The following is a 21,298-nucleotide window of genomic DNA, read 5'->3' on the forward strand; positions in this document are numbered from 1 at the left end:
ACCCTGGAGGCAGAGGGTGCCCAGTGTCCTCACGCCTGGCAGGGTCCCTGAGGGCCGGCGATGCTCCTGGACCTGGCTGCCCGCCCCATGGCCTCACCGTCTTTGGTGCGGAGCCCACTGGAGCGAGCAGTCCCTTTCCTGCATAAAATTCTCTGTCTTCCTCTGTCTCTCTGTTTGTCTGTCTGTCTGTCTTTCCGCCACAGGAAGCTGGAATGGCCCTTCCCAATGTCCCTGGGGTGCTGTGGCTTTACTGACAGACACTCAGTGCTGGTCCCAGCTCCCTGCCAGGAGCCTGTCCTGCTGGCCTCCCCTGGGGCCGTGGAGCCACAGACTCGGCACATTGATTTCGCCCCCTCTGCCCTGACACACTGAAAGGCTCACACAGACACTTGGACAATGTCCAGCCGCCCCGGGCGGTGTCCCGTGGATGACTGAGCTCTCCAGTAGTGCTGGCCTGGATCGCCCAGCAGAGCCAACCCTGACCAGGCGCTGGCCTCCGTTTCCTGGAGCATTTCCTGCGAAGGGCAGACAGCTGTGTCTCCTGTGTCTGCCCTCTGGGGAGTGCTGTGTCTCCTACAACCCGGGACCTGAGACTGTTCCTTTGAGATGGAACCACCAGGACGGACTGGAGCTCAGGGTCTGGCCTCCCAGGAGGACCGAGTCCTGACTCCGGCCCTGCAGCCTTGGCAGCCGGTGGGCACAGTGGCCCTCACGCTCCTCGACCTGGGACGTGCCGCTCCAGGACGGGAGACAATCATTTCTGTGGTTCCAACCCGACTGTGCTGCGTGTTACAGCAGCCGTGCTGACCAGGCGTCCGACACCTGGGACTTGCTGCTGACTCCGCGCCCCCAGGGAACCCCAGGGATGGGTGTGGTGGGGGGAGAGCTGGGGCCTGGGGCTGGGAGGGTGTGGAGGGCGGCCAGGCTGCGGAGGCACCAGGGGAGGGGCCGCAACACAGAGCAATTCCCAGAGAGCTATGGAATGGTAAAGGATGCTTTATTGTCTGAACAACCCAAAACATGACAAGCCAGAGTCTCCCAACAAAAAACCCAACCAAAGATAAACAGCGCAGTAAGTTCGTGGGCGCCAGACGTTTAGAAAGGATGCACAGCTTCCCAAGCCAGGCCTGGCGTGACCTCTGGCTGTAGCGCCCCCCCTCCCCCGCCACCACCCGGCAGTGGGGCCTGCCCCTCCCCATCCAGGGAGAAGACAGGAGAGGCCCAGGGGTCTGGGGCCGGGACGCCAGGCTGTCGGGCTCCCTCCTCCCGGGGCTCGCCTCTCACCACACCGCCCAGTGCAGAGTGCTCCTGCTGAAGTTGTCTCAGGCCGCTGGCCACGGGATAGGGTGGCTGAGGCCAGTGCCCTTTTTGCCAGTGTCCTTCTTGCTCTGTCTAGCAAGGCTGCGTTCTGCCCGTGGGGGACCTGGTCTCCAGGCCCGTCTCTGGGAAACTCTGGCGAGGAAACGTCACCCCCTTCCTGGCAGAGCTGGCTGCTGTAGGGGCCATGGGCCCAGGCCCTTCTCAGAGGTGAGTACTTGGCTGAACGTTGGTGGCACATCCAGAGGCTTCCCTGCTGAGTGAGGTCGGCCGGGGCAGCACTGTTCCAGCAGATATCTCACACAGTGTGCCTCCTTTTTGGAACCGTCCTTGGTCACCAGGCCCGAGAGTGTCCACAGAGAGCGGGCCGTGCCCACTGCCCCGGGATGCCATCTTCCTGCTCGTCCAGAGGAACCCCAGGGTGCCCCGGGCACTCCCGGTGAGGACAGGCAGACCCCTCAGCTCAGGTTGGTGGTAGCACCTGCTGTCCACTTGGTCCCCTGAAGGTGGTCAGGGTGCAGGGTGTGGTCGGTGGTGGCCGTGAGGTCGGAGGATGGAGGTGCGGGTGAACATGGCCGAGAGTTCAGAGCTGGCAGGGCAGCGGGCGGAGTAGTGGCTGAGCAGCTCGGAGCGATGATCGGGGTACCTCTGGGGCCTGGGGTGTCCGTGGACACCCCCAGAGGACACGCTAGGCCCCCTGCCCGATCATGTTTCTGTAGTCTGGGACGATCGTCCGCTTCAGCTCCACCACCGAGGAGAAGATCCACTTCACCTGCAGGGACGGCGGGTGTGAGCACAGCCGGGGCCCCCATGCCAGCTTCCCCCAAGGACCTGGCCTCCCAGCCCGGGGACTGCCGGCCGCGAGTGTGCTCCGGTGGGGTGGCGCGAGGACTGCGTGGGCATAGCTACGGACAGCGAGGTCCCGACAGGGACAGAGAGGGACAGTGAGAGAACAGAATGGACTGGAGAGACAGAGAAGGACAGACAGTGGACAGAAAGGACAAGAGGGGAGAGTGAGGAGACAGTGACGGGACTGTGAGGGGACAGGAAGGGGACAGGGAGGGACAGGGAGGGACAGGGAGTGGACAGGGAAGGGGCACTGTGTGAGGACAGCAGGACAGCTGGCCTGGCCCGCCCACCTTGAAGAGGGTCACTGTGGCGCTGTAGCACACGCTGAGCAGGAAGAGGGTGATGAAGATGGAGATGGTGGTCCACAGCCCGTCCAGCTCCCCGCTCTGGGCCTCGGCACAGCTCTCCTCCTCCAGGAGTGGCTCTGGACAGGGAGGGGGTGGTCAGCTGTGTGACAGGGCGGGTGGGGCACTAGTATCCCCCTGGGGGGCTGGATCAATGGTTCCCTGAGGTCAATCCCTGGGCACTGACCTCGTGTCCCCCATTCCTCCAGATTGGGCCTCAGTCTTGGCCGGACCCCTTGGGCCATATGTAAGCCTGGCCCGTGGGGGTCCCTCATCCACTCCTCTGCGGTGCCTTTCATGGGGTCCTCTTGGGAGAGGGTGCCCTGACCCCTGCCTTCCCTCCCACTGGAGGCCAGGCCTAGACGGCAGGGGTCTGCAGAGCAGGTCTGTGGTGGGTACTACTGCAGGGAAGGGCGGAGGCAACCTTGGGGTGTCCCTGTGTGCCCGAGGGGGTTGGGTGGGCGTGCTAGGGACCAGTGGGGTGTTGGGTCTCTGTGTGTTGAGGAGGGGGTGCAGGTGTCCTGGGGAGAAGAGGGGTGGGGGTCTGAGCTGGCCATTGTGGTCAGTGCTGCTGGGGCTTTGAGGAGTGGGGACCAAGCTGGTGTCCACAGAGGGTTCACGAGACCCGGCTCCAGGCTCTGGTCTGGCCCTGGGCGGATACCCCATTGAGGACCCAGTGAGCAAGGCTGGCTTCTGTGCAGTTGTGTGGTTGTGCCCTTGTGTGCAGTTGCACAGGCACATGCGTGTGCGTGAGTTTGCAGGTGGACGAGGGGTGTGCAGGCTGGTGTGCTCCATGAGAGGGCTTTTTTCCTACGAGTCTGGGTGAGTGTCCCCTCGAGTGTACAGATATGGCCCCGAGCACCTCGCCTACGGGAGGGTGGGGCCTGATCTCTGTGTGTCCTGGGAGCAGGAGGCCTGTGCCCCCATCGCCGGCCAGGCGTGGCTCCCATGTTGACAGGGTGTCAGCACGTTGTTTCTCTAGGCCCCGGGGACAGGAACTGCGGGCACAAGGACTTGCCACTGTCCCACAGTTGGGCTTGGACAGAGGGGAATATCTGGGCACTCATTTCCCTGAAGTTCCTTGGGGGGCTCTACCAGATCCCCTCTACACAGTCCTGCCTGAGTAGGTGCTGGCCGGACGCTGGACCCTGGGGAGCTGATGCCTCTGGCAGACCGCATCCCTTGCCTCGTGTCACCCCCAGTTCCCTGATGGCACCAAGTTTGTCCTCAGAGCCTGGCCTGCCCCCGCCTCCCGCAGGCCCTGAGAGCGCAGGAGCTCTGCTCGGAAAGAACCATGACAGGGTTGCAGGGCCCCAGGGAGGCACTGGGTGTTTTATTTCATGCTGGCCCGGGAGTTATGTACACAGGGGTGGGGCTCAGGCATCCGTGCTGGACCCTGAGGGCCTCGGGGAGGGGTGTTCGCTGGGGTGCCGGGGTGAGTCTCATTTACCCGAAGACTGGGAGATGGATTTCTGGGTGTAGTGGTTGTGCAGGGCCTCGTGCATCACCACACAGGTGAAGGTTTCTCCCCGCTGCCACGTGTTCTTTCCCACCGAGAGCTTGCTGTAGAGGAAGTAGGTCCCGTCGTTGTCCAGCTGGGGCAGCGTGGTGGCGTAGGTGCCCTCTGACTCCGGCTGCCCATTCCTCTGCCACTCAACGTTGATGTCAGCTGGGTAGAAGCCTTTGACCAGGCAGGTTACGCTCACGGTGTCCTTGGCCAGCTCTTCCCTGTGTGGGGCCAGGGTGTACACCTGCGGCTCCCGGGTCTGCCCTGTGGGGACAGGCGTGTCTGTGAGCCCGACGGTCACTCCAAGCAGCCCCACAGGACCCTCCCGCGCCCGTTGTCCGTCCCACCTTTGGCCTTGGAGATGGTCCTCTCGATGGGGGCCGGGAGAGCTTTGTTGTTGACCTTGCACTTGAACTCCTTCCCCGTCAGCCAGTCCTGGTGCTGGATGGTCAGGACGCTGACCACGCGGTACGTGCTGTTGAACTGTTCCTCCTTTGGCTTCGTGTTGGCCGTTCGCACCTCAACGCCATCAATGTACCAGTTGAAATTGACCTCGGGGTCTTCCTTACCCACGTCCACCACAACGCACGTGACCTCGGGCCTCCCAGAAATGGAGAGGACATCCTTGGGTTTTGGGGGGAAGACGAAGACGGAGGGCCCTCCCGGGAGCTCAGGCTCTGGCAGGGAAGACAGGGTGGGCAGTTAGCTCCTGGACCAGCCTTCTCCAGGACACATGTATTCCGAGCACGCCAGGGCTGTGGCCACCTCCTTGTTAAAGAGGGAGTGGCTTGTCTGACTCACCTGGACATTTGGGACACGGGCATCCTCCATGCGGTTCTGCAAAGGAATCAGACAGGAGGTTTCTGGGTGAGGGCGAAAGGTCTGTTGGGGCGGCATAAGTCAGGGATAGATTTTGGCAGGTCCAGCACCAGCTATGTGCGGTAGAGGTGTGCATCCTGTGCCCACCTTGGACCTGATAGAAACACCCAGAGGACCCCTCACATAGCCTGGGAGGCCTTCAGGCGAGGAGACCGCTCCTCCTCTGATACTCTGGGCAGAGGTCGCCATCCTGGCATGTGGTTCAAGCCGGGCGGAGGGCTGACCTCGGTCCTGTCTGGGAGTGGACGCCCGCCCTGAGGCCTGTCTACTTACCCACACGCTTGTCCACCTTGGTGCTGCTGGCCGGGTGGGCTACGTTGCAGAAGAAGGTCTTGCCGGTCGAGCTGCTGGTGGGCAGAGTCACTAAGCTGCTGAGGGTGTAGAGCCCCGAGGACATGAAGACTGACGGGAAGGTGTGGACGCCGCTGGACAGGGCACCCGAGTTCCAGGTCACTGTCACTGGCTCAGGGATGTAGCCCCAGACCAGGCAGCCGAAGGCCACCGTGGAGCCAGGCGTGTCCCCGCATCTAGCAGTCAGAGGATAGACCGATGGGGCCTTGGTGGAGGCTGCAAGAAAGCAGGCCGTGTGACCACCAGGGCTTCACCCCTGGGAGGGTCCAGGCAGGGTGTCACGAGCCCAGGTCTGGGCACCCCTGAGCCCAGCGCCCACGTGCTTCCAGAATGTCTGCAAAGCAGCTGGCCGGCAGGGCCCTCACCACCCAGGGCCTCGTGCCTCTGCAGCTGTGTGTCAGCGCTGGGAGATCTCCTGGGTGACAGCCCCCTAGGTCCCTGACCTCCTGCAAGTGCCTGGCCTGACTGAGCCCTGTGTCTGAGTCCTGACCAGTGCTGCCTGCTCCCGGCCAGCATCCGCTGGTCCCCTGAGCTCACTGTCCTGCTGCCCCAGCCCGGCCCTGCCCTGGGTGTGTGGGCCTCTCCTTGGCGTGGTGGGCCTCCACCACCCAGAAGCCTGCTCTTGGCCCCTTGCCTGGCCTGCTCTTTGCCCTCCGTGCCCGTGTCTTCTGGGTCAGCTCTGCAGCCAGAGCACCTGGGCCCTGGCCCCTGGCCCCCCTGGCCCTTGGCCCCCTTGGACCCTGGCCCTGCAGGTCTCCTCCTTGGCCCCTCCCCTTTCATCCCTGTGGCCTTAGCCAGGGTGCCGAGTCTGTGCCTCGGGGAGCTCCTGTCCCTCTTCTGGTCCTCCAGCTGGAGCCCCTCAGCTCACTTCCCCCTCACACCTGGGCCCCTGACGCCACCCCAGCTTGTGGCTCCCATGTCCCTGTCCTCTGACCTCAGCCCCCTGCTCACTGGCAGCCTCTGAGACCCTTGTCCCAGGAGACACTGGCCAGGAGCAGCCGTGGCCCCTCTGACCATCCCCACAGCCGTCAACCTGGCTCAGCTCCTCGTGTGGCTGTACCTTAGGTCTGGGCTTTAATCCGCTAGCTACAGGGGAGCCCCGCTGTTGTGTGGACCCTTTGCTCATTCTCACAATTACAACTGGCTTCCTGGACCTCTTTAAGCTGCCTCCTGCCCTCCCATCCCCCTGTTCAGCAATACAAGCTCTACCAGCTCCTTGGAGTTCCTCAGGGCAGTCCTGTACCTGCCTGCCCCCAGCTTACAGGTCATAGCTCTGATTGTTGCTTGGAGACCCTGTGGCTGCTCTCTGGTCTCCCAACCCTCTGCTCCTCTGTAGAAGCTCAACCTGCTACCAGGAACCACTGGTGCTGCCCTCTGCCCACCCAGCCCTCTGCTCCCCTGCAGACGCTCAACCTGTGCCCTGGATCCCCTTGGGGCTGCCCCCTGCCCTCGCAGCCCTCCGCTCACTTGCATAAGCTCAACCTGCTCCCTGGAACCCCTGGGGCTGCTCCCTGCCTTCCCAGCCCTCTGCTCCCCTGCACATGCTCAACCTGCTCCCTGGAGCCTCTGGGGCTGCTCCCTGACCTCCCAGGCTTCTACTCTACTGCAGAAGCTCAACCTGCTCTCTGGAACTCCTGGTGCTGCGCCCTGCCCTCCCTGCCCTCCGCACCCATGCAAAGCTCACCCTGTGCCCTGGAGCCCCTGGGGCTGCCCCCTGACCTCCCAGCCCTCCGCTCACCTGCACAAGCTCAAGCTGCTCCGTGGATGCCCTGGGGCTGCCTCCTGCCCTTGCAGCCCTCCTCTCACCTGCACAAGCTCAACCTTCTTCCTGGAAATCCTGGGGCTGCCCCCTGCCCTCCCAGCCCTCTGCTCCCCTGCATATGCACAATCTGTTCCCTGGCGCCCCTGGGGCTGCCCCCTGCACTCCGAGGCCTCTGCTGACCCTCACGAGCTCAACCTGCTCCCTCGAGCCCCTCGGGGCTGTCCCCTGATCTCACAAAGGTCTGCTCCCTTGGAGAAGCTCAACCTGCTCCCAGGAACCCTTGGGGCTGCCCCCTGCCCTCCCAGCCCCTTGTTCACCAATACAAGCTCTACCAGCTCCTTGGAGCTCCTCAGGGCAGTCCTGTACCTGCCTGCCCCCAGCCTACAGGTCATAGCTCTGATTGCTCCTTGGAGACCCTGTGGCTGCTCTCTGGTCTCCCAACCCTCTGCTCCTCTGCAGAAGCTCAACCTGCTCCCTGGATCCCCTGGGGCTGCTCCCTGCCCTCAAAGACGTCTGCTCCCCTCTGAAGCTCAACCTGCTACCAGGAACCACTGGTGCTGCCCTCTGCCCACCCAGCCCTCTGCTCCCCTGCAGACGCTCAACCTGTGCCCTGGAACCCTTGGGGCTGCCCCCTGCCCTCCCAGCCCCTTGTTCATCAATACAATCTCTACCAGCTCCTTGGAGCTCCTCAGGGCAGTCCTGTACCTGCCTGCCCCCAGCCTACGGGCGGAAGCTCTGAATGCAACCTGGAGCCCCTGGGGCTTTCCTCCTGCCCTCCTAGCCCTCTGCTGACCTGCACAAGCTCAACCTCCTTCCTGGAGCCCCTCAGGGCAGCTCCCAGCCCTTCCAGCCCTCTTCTCCCCTGCACAAGCTCAACCAGCTCCCTTGAACCCCTGAGGCTTTCCCCCTGCCCTCCTGCCCTTCAGTGGCCTCTCACCTGCACCAGCTCCATCTTCTCTTGAACTCCAAGTTAGCTTCTGGCCCCCGTCCACCCCCAGGCTTCTGCTCATGTGCACGAGCTCCATGTGATTTCAGAGCGCCTGGGGCTGCCCTCCTTGACCTCCAGGTGTTCTGCCCCCTCTTACATTCAGCCTCCCTGACCTTTGTCCCTGGTGCTGGCCCTTGGCAGCCTCTGACCCTCTGGGTCAACGCAGAGCCCTCAGCCTAGTTCCGCTCCACACCCTGAAACCTGTGTTATCCCCAGGGCTGGTTTTTCTTCCTGGAGTCCCACCCGGGTGCCCTCCCAGCAGGGCTGGCTTTTCTCCCTGGAGTCCCACACTGGTGCCCTCCCAGCAGGGCTGACTTTCTCCCTGGAGTCCCACCCTGGTGCCCTCCCAGCAGGGCTGGCTTTTCTCCCTGGTGTCCCACCCTGGTGCCCTCCCAGCAGGGCTGACTTTCTCCCTGGAGTCCCAACCTGGTGCCCTCCCAGCAGGGCTGACTTTCTCCCTGGAGTCCCACCCGGGTGCCCTCCCAGCAGGGATGGCTTTTCTCCCTGGAGACCCACACTGGTGCCCTCCCAGCAGGGCTTCTCGTCCTTGGGTACCTTAACCCTCTTTTGTGTCCCCAGTGTCCCCAGAAGTCTCCCCTGGTCCCTGGACCTTCCAGGTGGTGGGCCGGTTGCCTGTGCCCACCAGCTCCCAGCCTTCACCTCAGCTGCTCCTGGAGCCTTGTGGGGTCCCTGAGGTGGGGCCTCCCCTCCAATGCCCCCTGCGCTCCCTCTGCCCCTGCTCCTCTTGGGCTGCACTCACCGAAGGTGGAAGCCATGGAGGTGGCTCCCCTGCAGCCTGGGTCTCCGTGCTGCCGCCACCCCTTCCCTCCTCTGGCCCCAGGCACCTGCGCTCCTCCAGGCCGATCTCTGTGCCTGCAGCCCCAGTTCCTAGGATTTCGTAGCTGGATTCCCGTAGATGTGAGCTGACTGCCCGCAACCCTGCGAACACTAAGAACAGGACTGAAACCGGTGGCACTGCCTGCTTCCTGAAGTTCCCTTTTCTCTGGGTGGTTTCTGTCTCAGATGACCTGGGGGAGTCCAGACTCAGCAGAGGCGCCTCACATAGATGCCTGGGGGTGGGGCGAGTGGTGTCCTGGGACCTTGGGCTGAGAGTGGGAGTCTCGGCGGTCACCTGTTCCCTACCTCCCACAGGGGTGCTGCCCGCTTGTCTGGCTGTTGCCTGGGGTACCCGGCCTCCGCCCTGAGCCCCCGGTCCTCCCAGGGCCAGTGGTCACCTCTCTCCTCTCTGGTGAGTGCGGTGGGCACAGGCCGCAGCCTAACCCCAGCTTTGTCCTGTCCGCCTGCCAGCACGGCCTCTTGGGTGGGCGGCTGTCTTCCTCTGGGTCCAAGCCTCTTCTCTCCCTCCATCCGTGGCTCCATCCCTGTCCCCCATCTCTGACCGCAGGGCGGTGTAACACGCAAGGTCAGAGGGAAGCTGTTTCCCCAACAGCAGCTGTCTTCTGTGCTGCAGAGTTCACGGTGGTCTCTGGGGCTGGAAGACGGCTGTCTGGCTGAGCAATAGCGTGCAGGCCCTCCACCGCTGCGTGTGCCCCAGGAGTGGGGCGGGGACCTTCAGCTTCTCCTGTCTTGGAGTGCCGCAGCTCACTTCAAGCCCCGTGCGCACCCCTGGGCTGTTCTGTGCCTGCAGCATCAGGGTCCCTGGGGGATAATGCAGTGCCCACTTCAGAAGAGCCGCGGGTGGGGAAGGGGGCTTCCCGGGCACGTGTCCTACAAGGGCTGGGTGGGCGACATGCGTGCTGCGCCCCTTCCGGCCTGCACAGAGTGGAGTCCAGCCCAGGTGCTCTGCTGGGCCCCACAGGACCGCCCGCCACCCCTGCTCTGCTCGCTTCCTCCGGGGATCACCGCCCCTGCTCAGACCCGCTCCGCCACCTTCACCTTCGTCTCCGCTTGTGTCTAGGTCCCAAGATGCATTTGGGGCTGCTTTTTAACAGCGACTGCGAGCCACTGTCATGAGACCTTGTGTCTCCTAAGTTGCTGAAAATGCTTTAACAGGATAAGGAGAGCCTGATTATTCCGAGCTGGTGCAGCCAGGGCGTCCACACCCAGCACCGGGCTTGGCAGAGCCTCCAGGCAGGCAGGGACGCGGGAGAGCTTTGCGGTTTTATTACGTGTATGTACTGTTCAGCGTTACTGTACACAGACACACGTGTGTGACATGTGTTTCTAATACATGTATGCATAGCGTATAATAAATAGTATGTTAATCTATTAAAATATTTTCTGTGTATAGAAAGGTTCTTTAGAGAAAAAGGGCGAGCTCCGGGGTGCGTGATGAGGCGGTCGGCTGGGGAAGCTGGACCAGGGACGAGATGCAGGCGCCCCTGTGATGGCTGGGGGCACGTCCGGCTTTCTCATGTGGGTCCTAAGCCGGACGCAGGGACAAAATGATGGACGCTGTCGGTTATTGGTCACGCCCCTGCCGGGCATGGGGGTGCTGTTACAGGTTGTTCGGCTTCTTGGACTTTCACTGGAGGTAGAGGTCTCACTTCCTGCAGGTCTGCCGTGTGGGGAGCAGGCGGCTTCCTGGGCTGGTTGCTGTAGATGGTCTCCTGTGCATCCTGGTCCTCCCAGCTAAGATCTCCCGTGCCTTGTGGTCCTCCCAGCTCAGATCCCCATTTCATTCTGCACTCCTGCCTCAACACAGATCTCTAGTGCCTCCTGGCACTCCCAGTACCGGCTGGACAGGGATCAGATGGAGGTAGCTAGAGGTGGAAGCTGCCTGGCTGTCTTCCTGCAGGGCTGATGGACACCTCCCTGTGCACGTTCCCTCCTCTTTGCCAGGGCTCTCACCGTAGGAAGTCTCAGACTTGGCTTGCCCCTTGTCAGGTCGGGGAGAGGCTTGCTCTTGTAGAAGAGGGGGCCAGTTCCCCCTTCCACCTCAGGTTTCTGAAAAAAGCATCTCCCAGAGTGATTAGAAGATAGGAACAGAGGGTGCCCTGGATGAGTACGGGGGCAGGGGGTTAACACTGGGTGTATAGACCCGAACTAAAGGACTTGAGTTGTAGGCAAGGGTGAAGGCAAAGAGAGGGACTTTGTGTCTCTGGTCAGTGTAGCGGGGAAGGTAGGTACGTGGGTTAATGGGAGAGGGAGTGAGGCAGGCTCGCAGGGCAGGCGCTGACAGGTGCTGATAAGGGTCTGCTGTGTCCTCAGGTATCGCCCTGCTTTGCCTTGTAAAAGGCAGGAGGCGGAGAGATTGCCTTGTGTCTGCTTTTTTAATTGCCTGCAGCTCAAAACGACCCTTGCGTCCATGTTGTATGGATTAGACGGACCGTGTGGAGGTGTGCAGGGCTCGGGTCCCCACGCTCAGCTCATGCCTGTGTCAGCAGGCGGCTCCCCCAGCACTGCCTTCTCCAGCGGTCTCCTTGGAGGTATCCGTCTGAACCGTGTAGGCGGGAGGGCAGCTCCTGGGGCTCCTGCTGGGCCACACCCCTGACTTCTCAGCTCCCTGAGCCTGCATCTTTTAATCAGAAAGCCCCCTCCCCGTGCCCCGTCCAAGCAGAGTTTTATGACTGGGGCGCCATCAGTAACACTCAAGCCTGCCCCTCCAGGCCCATCACATGGAGTGTGACGGAGGCAGAGTAGGGATTGGTGTCTTGACTCCTGCTGCACCCTACCTCCCACGGCAGAGACCAGCCTGGGCTGAGACCCACCAGGACGGCAGGCAGGCTGCTTGGCGGGTGGCGATGGCAGCATGGCGGGTGCGCCCTGTGCTGGAGCAGGGAGAGGAGCTGAGTCTGTGTTTGGAGGATGGAGCTGTTGACCAGTGTGGGGAGGCTGTGAGTTTCCAGGAGGAGGAAATGCAGGACGGCCCCTGGGCGAGAGCCGCAGACGGAGTTAGCCAACGTGGGGCCAAGGCGCTGGCTGGGCCTTGCTCCCGCCGTTCCCTGGGTGCTGACGCTGTTATCCCAGTGGCTGGCGGCTGATGGGCACGGGAGCCCGCAGCTCCCCTTGGAGGAAGGTGTGGGGAACGAGAGGGGTCCAGAGGAGTCAGGGAGCAATGGAAGGCTGCGGCCCCGGGAGAGGATTTGTGCTAAACCACTCCCGGGGGCTCACAGGTTTCTCTGCCGCTGAGGTCTGCTGCGTGGGTGGGACAGGGGGGAAGGGGGCAGGGCACCGCCATTAAAGGAATGACACAGCAATTAGCACGGAGACGGTGGGAGACTCAACCCCCAATAGATCTTGAGGCCCAAGATGGTGGAAGAGTTGACTTCCAGTTGGCCTTGAGCTTCATTATCGGCTCGTTGTAACATACCAGCCTGGTGAATGGCGTGCCCACAGGGGCCAGGACAGTTCTGAGGCTGGCCATAAGGCTAACAAGTGGGTGGTGGCCCACGTCCTGGGACCCCCTGCCCCTTCCCCAAGGCGGCTGGAACGATCCCCCCACTAGTTAGCATGCGACGCTACTGAGCCCATGGGAACCAGCGCCCCCGCTCCGCGTGGCCGCTCTCCCTGCTGAGCGAGACGCCCGCGCTCTGTCTGCGGAGTGTGCCTCTGTCTGAGTAACCTACTCTTCCTGACCCACGGCTTGCTCTTGAGTTCTGCCCCGTGTGAAGCCAAGGACCCTCACTTATGGGGTGCCTCCCGGGGACTCACCTGGGACTGGGGGCACAGCCACCTTCTTGAGCCCCAGTCTCCTGTGTCCCGGGGGCTTCTTCCAGGGCCCACCTGCTCCAAGGCTGTCCCTTGGCTGAGGCTCCAGCTCAGCTGACAAGCTGCCGTCAGGTGTGCGTCCCCCAGCCCCTCACTGAGAAGCGCAGCAGCCAGAGACGAGGGCGTGGAGAGGGTCGGAGAGGGCCGGGACGTGGCTCTGGAACGCGCTGGCTGGCCTGGGCCGCCTCCCTCTGCTCCGTGTGGTGAACTTGGTGCCACAGATCCTGACGGGGGAAGCTCACCCACACGGCCAGGCGAAGCGCAAGGACCCTGGGCAGCACCATATTTTTTCTTACAGGAAGCCAGCGTTTTGTCTCCGAAGGTGGAGAACGGCTCATGCTCCTCACAGCAGGACCGCACGAAGGTGCCTTTCTGAGCAGCTCGAGTGCTGGGCAGCCAGTGAGCAAGCCGAGTGGGGTCGCCCGCGGGAGGGATCCACTCTGCTTTCCAGCAGGTTTGTGACACTTGCTGCCGTTCTAATCCAGGATGCTGTTCCTTCTACGAGGCTCAATCACTTGATGTACCGTTTAGGGGGAAATGCGCTGCGTTGTGAACAGACCCAGTGCGGGTAACTGGACGTTCCCACGTTGTACGTGTGGAAGCACGTGCTTTAGACTTAATTAAGCATCGATGCTGGGCCCTTGAGCTGGCTTTCCAGTGCAGTTTAGACCCCCTCTTCAGGAACGCTGCTGAGTGCCGTGGACCTGCCCTCCCATCCTCTCTGGAGTCAGTCGGCTCCTGTGGGTTGGAAGAAGACTGCGTTGTGCCCCAGGGTGTGTTAGTCTCCAGGGGAACGGAATCCGTAGGATGTACCCCTACCTCTGTGTATACGGTCTGTATCTAGAAAGAGATTTGTCGTAAAGAAGTGACTGGCACAATGACGGTGGCTGGAGTCCATGATCTGCCGGGGCGCAGGCAGCTGACGTGGAGAGTTCAGGTCCAAAGGCCGTCTGCTGTCTTCCTGAGAGAGGATGCCTGGAGGGACGTTGTCTGAGATCTTGCCTGTCAGGGGATGCCTTTATTCTACCTTTACACTTTATCCTTGGTTTGGGTGCAAATTCTGTTAGAAATAATTTTTCTGCTGATGGCTGAAGGCCATTTGATTGCATGTCCCCCTCAGTGGCAGAACATTCTAGAAGCACCAAAGGAGCTCAGATAAGGGAGTGACCTCTCACTGCCCAGGACCACCTCTGAGAGCTCGCCTGGAGCGAAGGCAACTTAATGGAGAAGGGGCTCTTTTCACCAGTGGTGGTGGAGCACCTGCATCCCAGCAGGAAACGAGCTGAGGCACATACTCACAGTGGTCATGAAGTTGACTCACAGTGGGTCGTTGACCTCAACGCAAAGAACGGAACCATGGGAATCTAGGTGACCTTGAGTTCGGCGAAGAGCCAGGAGGTACCACACCAAAAGCGCATTCCACGAAAAAGAAGTCACTAGCTGAACTTAACTGAAGTGGAAAATGCCTGCCTGTGGAAGACACTGTCGAGAGAATGAAAGGCAGGCCAGAGACTGGGAGAATCACACATCTGCAAACCTCGTATCTGATAAAGGACTTGTGTCCGAAATATGCAGAGAACTGTTAAAAGTCAGCAACAAGGAAAGCAACAACCCAGTTAAAAGTGACTAAAAGCCCTGGACAGACCTGTCACCTGGGAAGACTCACAGATGCAGAGAAGGAAGCGCAAGTTTCCTCCACGTCCTACGTCGCTGGAGCCTGTAAGTGAAAACAAGTAAGACCACCACGCAGCTGTTAGAACGGTGGACGTCCAGAAGCAACACCGAAACCCGGCACCTCCCAACGCTGGTGAGGGTGTGGGGCAGCAGGAGGCCTCCTCCGCTGCGGGTGGGTGCAAAACGGAAGAGCCCGTCTGCAGGAGAGCTCGGCAGGTTCTCCAAAATCTAAACCTAATCTTGCCATACAACCCAGCAACTGCATTCCTAGATACTCACCTGTTCAAATGGGCTGAAAACTCATGTCCACCCCAAAACTGTGCAGCGATGTTTATGGTTTATAAACGTCTGCAGATGCTTTGTTCGTAGCTTAACTCAAACTTGGATGCGCCCAGGATGTCCCTCAGTAGGTGAGTGGATGCATCCAGACAGTGGGATAGGATTTCAGAATAAAAAGGACGAAGCCGTCTGTGAAGAATTGAGTTTTTCATCATTGTATAGCGTCCTTCTGGGTGTCTTATGACTGTTTTTACCTTCAAGTCTATTTTGTCCAAGTGTACCCATCCTTGCTTCCTTTTGTTTGCCTTTCTCATGGAGTACCTTTTTCCATCCCTTCATGTCCAGCCTACATGTGTCCTTAAACCTAAAGTGAGTCCCTTGTGATGGCACAGATTTGGACCTTGCTTGTTATCCACTCAGCCGCTCTCTATCTTTTGCTCTGATAATTTAATCCATTTACATTTAAGGTAATTGTGGCAGGGAAAGGCCTATTATCACTGTTGTTTTTAATAGTTCTCTGTCTGTCTTATAGTTAATTTGTTCCTCTATTCCTTCTTGCTTCTTTCTTTTGTGCTTCATTGATTTTCTGTGGTGATATTCTTTGATTCTGCTGTGATTCAATAGGTATAAATTTCCAGTTATGCAAAATGAGTTCTATTCCGAGGCTCTGTGTGTAACATTGTGCCTACGGTTTACAACACTGCATTGTGCACCCAGATATTTGTTAAGAGAGTAGATTTCATGATAAATGTTCTTCACATACGTGTGCTCCTCCCCCCATCCCAATAGACCCAGAGCACAAGGAAACTTCTAGAAGAATGGATATATCGACTACCTTGACAGTAATGATGGTTTCACAGGTGTCTGCATTTGTGCAATCTCAGGTGTACCTCGAATATATGCGTTTATTTTGTGTATCAATTGTACCTCAATAAAGCTGTTGAAAAAAGAAGTTAATAGGAGAAGAAATGGGGGGACGGTATCGATCAATGATAGAGCGTGTGCTTAGCATGCATGAGGTCCTTGCTTCAATCCCCAGTATCTCCATTAAGAAAAATTAATTACCCTCCCATAGTCCCCCAAAGTAAGAAATGACCATTCAAAAAGAAGAAGAAATGAGCCATTGAGGCACAAAAGGACATGGGGAAATGAAAATGCACATTGCTAAGTGAAAGGAGCCAACCGGAGAAGGCTATACTGTCTGTGAGATTCCTACTACACGGTATTTGAAGGAGCTCATCTATGGAGGCAATGAGAAGATGAGTGGCTGCCAGGAGTTTGTGTGGGAGGGGTGGGAAATGAGGAGGTGAGGTACAGGGGGTCTTAAGGCAGTGAAATTGTACTGTGTGTTGCTGAAATGGTGGACCGATGGGCAGCAGTCTGAACAGTGTACCTGATCGAGGCAGTTCCATGGACAGCAGCCTCGGGGCTTCTGGATGCAAATGACACCATGCGTTTGTCAAAACTCATAGAACTGTGCAGATGATAGTGAGCCATGGTGTTGCCTATGGGCTTCAGTTAATCATAATGTATTAAGTTGGCTCATCATTTCTGACAAGTGTAGCACACTGGAGATAGATGTTCATAATAGGTGAAACTGGGCGTACGTGTGGGGGCACTGGAAGTTATGGAACTCTGTGACTTTCTGCTCAACGTATCTGTTAGCCTAAAACTACCCTAAAAGGGCAAAGTGTGTTTAATCTAAAAATATCATTACCCCGTGCAGAGCAGCAGAAGCAGAACCATGGACAGTAGCTGAGAGAGCCTGCTAGTCCGAGTCAGGACCACGGACAGCGGCCTGGAAGGCCTTGGGCACACACATGGCTCAGTCACTGTCTGACGTGGAAAAGGCCTCATGGACAGCAAATGAGCCTCACGTAACGTAAGGTAGTTTCAGAGAAAGAACGCAGTCTGGACCAGCGTCCCAAGACCTCGTGTGTCTCGGGGCAGGAGCCATGTCCATTTTCGTAACCTGAGTCGTCTTCTTGGCCCAATGTCTTGGAGTCCTGCCCCACAGAGAAGCATGATTGATCCCCAGTGTGGTGGGTGGAATTTGAAGATGGTTCCTTAGTTTGATATGAATTTGTGTATGTACATATACTTAAGTTAAATACACTTCATTGACAACGTTACATTAGTTTCAGGTGGACAGCATACCAAATGGTGATTCAATTCTTTTAGAGACTACATTCCAGTTGAAGTTATTAGAAGCACTGACTATACTCCCTGTGCTGTGCAATAGTCCTAGTAGCCTATGTATTTTATACATAGTAGTTGGTATTTGTTAATTCCCTGTCCTTACGTAGCCCCTTCCCCCTCTCCTCTCCACGTGGGTAACCACTAATTTGATCTGTCTATCTGTGTGTCTGTTTTCCTGTTGTTATATTTATTCACTTCTATTAATGTTTAGATTCCACATACAAGTGATATCGTAGAGCATTTGCCTTTGTCTGACTTACTTCACCAAGCCTCATACTGCAGAGAACCACCAATGTCACAAACGGCAGAAATCATTCTTCTGCACGGCTGAGCATTATTCCGTCGTGCGTATACATCGTACCACCTCTATCCATTTTCTGCCGACAGACACTTGTGTTGCTTCCGTATGCTGACTCCTGTTCATACAGTTGCTATGTACCTTGGGGTGCATGTATCTTTTCAAATTCTTGTTTTTGTTTCCTTCGGATGTATAGGCAGGAGTGGAATTGCTGGAGCGTGTGATAGTTCTGTCTTTAGTTGTTTTGAGGATACTCCTTACTGTTTTCCCCCGAGGCTGCACCAATTTGCACTCCTGCTAACAGCGACAGGGTTCCGTTTACCCCATGTCTTCACCAATATTTCTTACTTGTAGTCTTTGTGGTGACATCTGATTTTGGTTTTGATTTACATTTCCCTAATGATTAGGAATGTGAGCAGCTTTTCACGTGTCTGTTTTTTTTTTTTTAAGTTCCCTCTGTGAGCCCCCCGTTTTTTTGATGTTATATTTTACTTCTTCCTGTGAACTGCTGTTTACTGCAGTCACAGTTAATTTTATGTATTTTATCTTTTGATCTTTTGCTTATTTAGTTGATGGCCCTCAGGCTTTAATTTGCCTTTTAGTGGGATTTGCCTTTGCTGTAAATTCTTGCATCTTGCAATAGCCTGTGTGTTCCCCTCCAGGAAGACCTTTGACGTGTCTCTGAGGGTTGATGAACTGCTCCAGGATTTGCTTGCCTGAGAAGTTCTTGTCTCTCCTTCCGGTGTAAACGACAAATTTGCGGGGTGACACCTCCTCCTAGGTTGTAGGTATTTTCCATTCAGCATTTGTATAGATCATGCCTCTCCCGTCTGGTCTGCAGAGTTTCTGCAGAAAAATCAACTGCTAACTTTGTGGCAGTTCCTTGTCCGTGACAGTGTTGTTCTCTTTCTGTCTTCAGAATTCTCTCTTTATCCTTAACTTTTGCCAATTTAATTGTGACGTGTCCTGGTGTGGGTCTCTGTGGGTTCTGTTTGTTTGTGACTGTGTGATTCCTACGCCTGGAAATGTCTCTCTTTCTTCATGGTTGGTGAGTTTTTGCCATAATTTCATTAAGTACATTTTCAACTGTTTTCTCTCTCTCTTCTGCTTCTGGGAGCCCGATCATGCCAATGTTAGGACAGTTGATGTAGTTCCATAGATTCCTTAAACTGCTCTCAATTTTAAAAAAGTTGTTCTTCCTTTTGTAGTTCTGACTGGGTAATTCCCATGGTTCTGTCTTCCAGGTCACGTGGGGTCTCCGGTGTCACCTAGTCCCCTGTTCGCCCCTTCCAGTGTTTTAAGTTTTAGCTATTGTACCCCTCTGGTGAGTGGTTCTCTTTTTATATTTTCCTGGTCCCTGTGAAGGTTCAAACTGTTTTCATCTGTTCTTTTCCCTAACTTGGTTAGCATTCATATTACTAACGCTCTCAAGCTGCCCTCTCCCCAGGGAAGACCTCCGGGCCCATGACGTGTCTCCCCGTCCCGGGTCCCCTCCTCGAGGCTGCGCTCCAAACCGAGTACCTCTCTTCCCTCCCTACGTGACTCCTCGTGGACCTTTCTTCAGCGCCTTGGCTGTACAGGAGTCTGTCAGCCAGTCTCCATTTTTCTCCAGGGAGACGTGGTCCACATGTAGATGTAATGTGAATGTGCTCTGTGTCCTTCTACCTCACCGTCTCCGTCTCCTTCTCTCATAACCAACCTGTAGCGGCCGCCCCCACCCTCTTCCGTCTGACATAAGACGTGCTAGTGGTGATGCTACATACCTCAGCATATAAGCTGCAGGACACCCAAGACGGAGGTTATTCATCAACACGAGAAGTGAACATCAGCCGAAGATACGTAAGATGGGCAATGGGAGTTCAAGCCTTTCCTGGAGGAGGGTTGGCAATTTTATATTACATCTGAGGTAATTTCCCTGCGTTAGGTGGAGACACAAAGTGTATTGCTGCCTTTTAATCGGGAAGCTTAACGTGGTCCACGGTGGCCGACACGCAGTGGGTTGTGCTGTCCTTGTTCTACGTCAGGTTAGCTAAGGCGTGAGCAGCTTTCCTAGCGTTCCCTTCCCTTTGTGTGTCTCTAGGTTAGGGTTGTTCAGAAGAGAAGTTTACACCTGTTGGAGAGCAAACTGTAGGAGCCGTCCTTTGGCTGGGGGGCTGTGCTGCAGCCGTGCACGTTGTCACTGCCCTGCCCCCTCACGCCGTCAGCGTGGAGACGCTGCTCCCACGGTGTCCGCCGGCCTCCGCAGGGGGTCAGCCCTGGGCCAGGCAGGTGTGCAGCTGCAACCTGCTGCAGCCGGTTTCTTCCACAGGGAGGGACACAGGCTCCAGGTCTTCCTGAAGGCGTTCAGATGTTATTGAATGGGTTAGATTTCTCCCGCTTAAAAAGTTTTTTTATCGTGGTAAAAGAATAGGAGTTGCCCCTAAGGAAGTGTACCATGTTACACCTTTCTCCGGGTCTTGGGGACAGTGAGTACATTCATAAAGTGCAATCACGACCACCTGCGTCTCCATAACTCTCCCCGTCTTTACGTGTGAAACCCTATGCCCGTAAACAACACCCCCCGTTCTCCCCCGGCTGCAGCCACTTCTGTGTTTTGTCTTTCTGGGAATGCGGCCACTCGTAATCGCTCACACAAGTGGAATCGCACACGATTCACCGTCTTGCCCCTGGCTCACGGTACGCGTTCCGATGTCCTCCAGGTGCCCCCGTGCTGTCACACACGTCACACTGTTCCTCTTTCTTCAGGGGCAGTGCTGTTCCATTGTACGCTCAGCCCACATCGTGCTCATCTGTCCATCCACGGAAGGACACTCGCGTTCCCGCCTCGTGGTAGGTATTGTCAACGGAGCTGCTGGGAAGTGGGTGTTCAAGTGCCTCTTTAAGACCTGTTGCCTGTTCGTTCGGGTTTATTGTAAGCAGTGGGATTGCTGCAAGTGTGGTAGTTGTTTCTGAAATTTCTCTGAGGGGCTTCCAAACCGTTTTGCACAACGGTAATGCCATTTTATGCCCTCACTAACGGTGCACAAGGGTTTCTTTTCTCCACATCCACGGACACCACACACGGACAGCAATGCAGGTTTTCAAAGCTCAGAGTGGCAGACGTTCCCCTTGGAGTGCGGGAGGAGGGGGCACCTGGTGGGGGCCCAGAGGCGCAGTGGGGTGGCAGCCCAGGGGGTTTGTGTGTGTGTGTGTGAGATGGGGGTGCGGGCAGGAGAGGTGTGACGCTGACAGGAGTGTGTCGGTGGTCTTGCCCGGGGCAGGGCCCCTAGGGGACAGGAGCAGCAGGAGGCTGACTTCAGGCTCACACCGGTGCTGACCCAGGGGCTCAAGGGAAGGCGTCGGTCACTTGGCTTCCAGGGGCCCAGGAGGGGTTGTGCATGGGGGACACGCTGTGGCCTGGTGTTGCCCCAGGGTCAGGACGGGGCCCTCAGGTCTGTTGGGGGGCAGCTGTTCTGGGACTGGTGCTCCTCGAGGACCCGTGGGGCCAGCCCGGTATCGACCGTCCTGGTGTCCCCTCGGGAATGTGTGGCTGGAGGCAGATCCGTGGTCCAGGGGATGGGGGTGAGGGGCAGGGCCTGGGGCCGGGCAGGCCGCAGGGACCATAGGCATGTTCAGCTTGTTGGTTAGGTGTTCCGTGTGAGGGAGATTGCGAGTGGGGGAGACCCCCAGGATGGTTTCCGGAGCACCCTGGAGGCAGAGGGTGCTCAGTGTCCTCACGCCTGGCAGGGTCCCTGAGGGCTGGACGTGTTCCTGGACCCAGCTGCCCGCCCCATGGCCTCACCGTCTTTGGTGCGGAGCCCACTGGAGCGAGCAGTCCCTTTCCTGCATAAAATTCTCTGTCTTCCTCTGTCTCTCTGTTTGTCTGTCTGTCTGTCTTTCCGCCACAGGAAGCTGGAATGGCCGTTCCCAATGTCCCTGGGGTGCTGTGGCTTTTCTGACAGACACTCAGTGCTGGTCCCAGCTCCCCGCCAGGAGCCTGTCCTGCTGGCCTCCCCAGGGGCCGTTGATCCACACACTCGGCACATTGATTTCGCCCCCTCTGCCCTGACACACTGAAAGGCTCACACAGACACTTGGACAATGTCCAGCAGCCCAGGGCCGCGTCCCGTGGATGACTGAGCTCTCCCGAAGTGCTGGCCTGGATCGCCCAGCAGAGCCAACCCTGACCAGGCGCTGGCCT

At 57.8% G+C, this 21,298-nt stretch overlaps 1 gene segment (V, D, J or C); it reads right to left on the minus strand.

Annotated features, from left to right (window-relative positions):
• Positions 1-978: 978 nt before the first annotated feature.
• On the minus strand, positions 979-8,923 carry LOC105106174 (immunoglobulin heavy constant gamma 4-like). The segment is given in 7 exon segments: positions 979-2,089; positions 2,457-2,590; positions 3,961-4,281; positions 4,365-4,694; positions 4,819-4,854; positions 5,170-5,463; positions 8,758-8,923. Coding segments are annotated over 7 exon segments (1,215 nt in total).
• Between the last annotated feature and the right edge of the window lie 12,375 nt (positions 8,924-21,298).

Source organism: Camelus dromedarius, chromosome 5 (genome assembly GCF_036321535.1).
Source record: "Camelus dromedarius isolate mCamDro1 chromosome 5, mCamDro1.pat, whole genome shotgun sequence".
Classification (NCBI taxonomy): Eukaryota; Metazoa; Chordata; class Mammalia; order Artiodactyla; family Camelidae; genus Camelus; species Camelus dromedarius.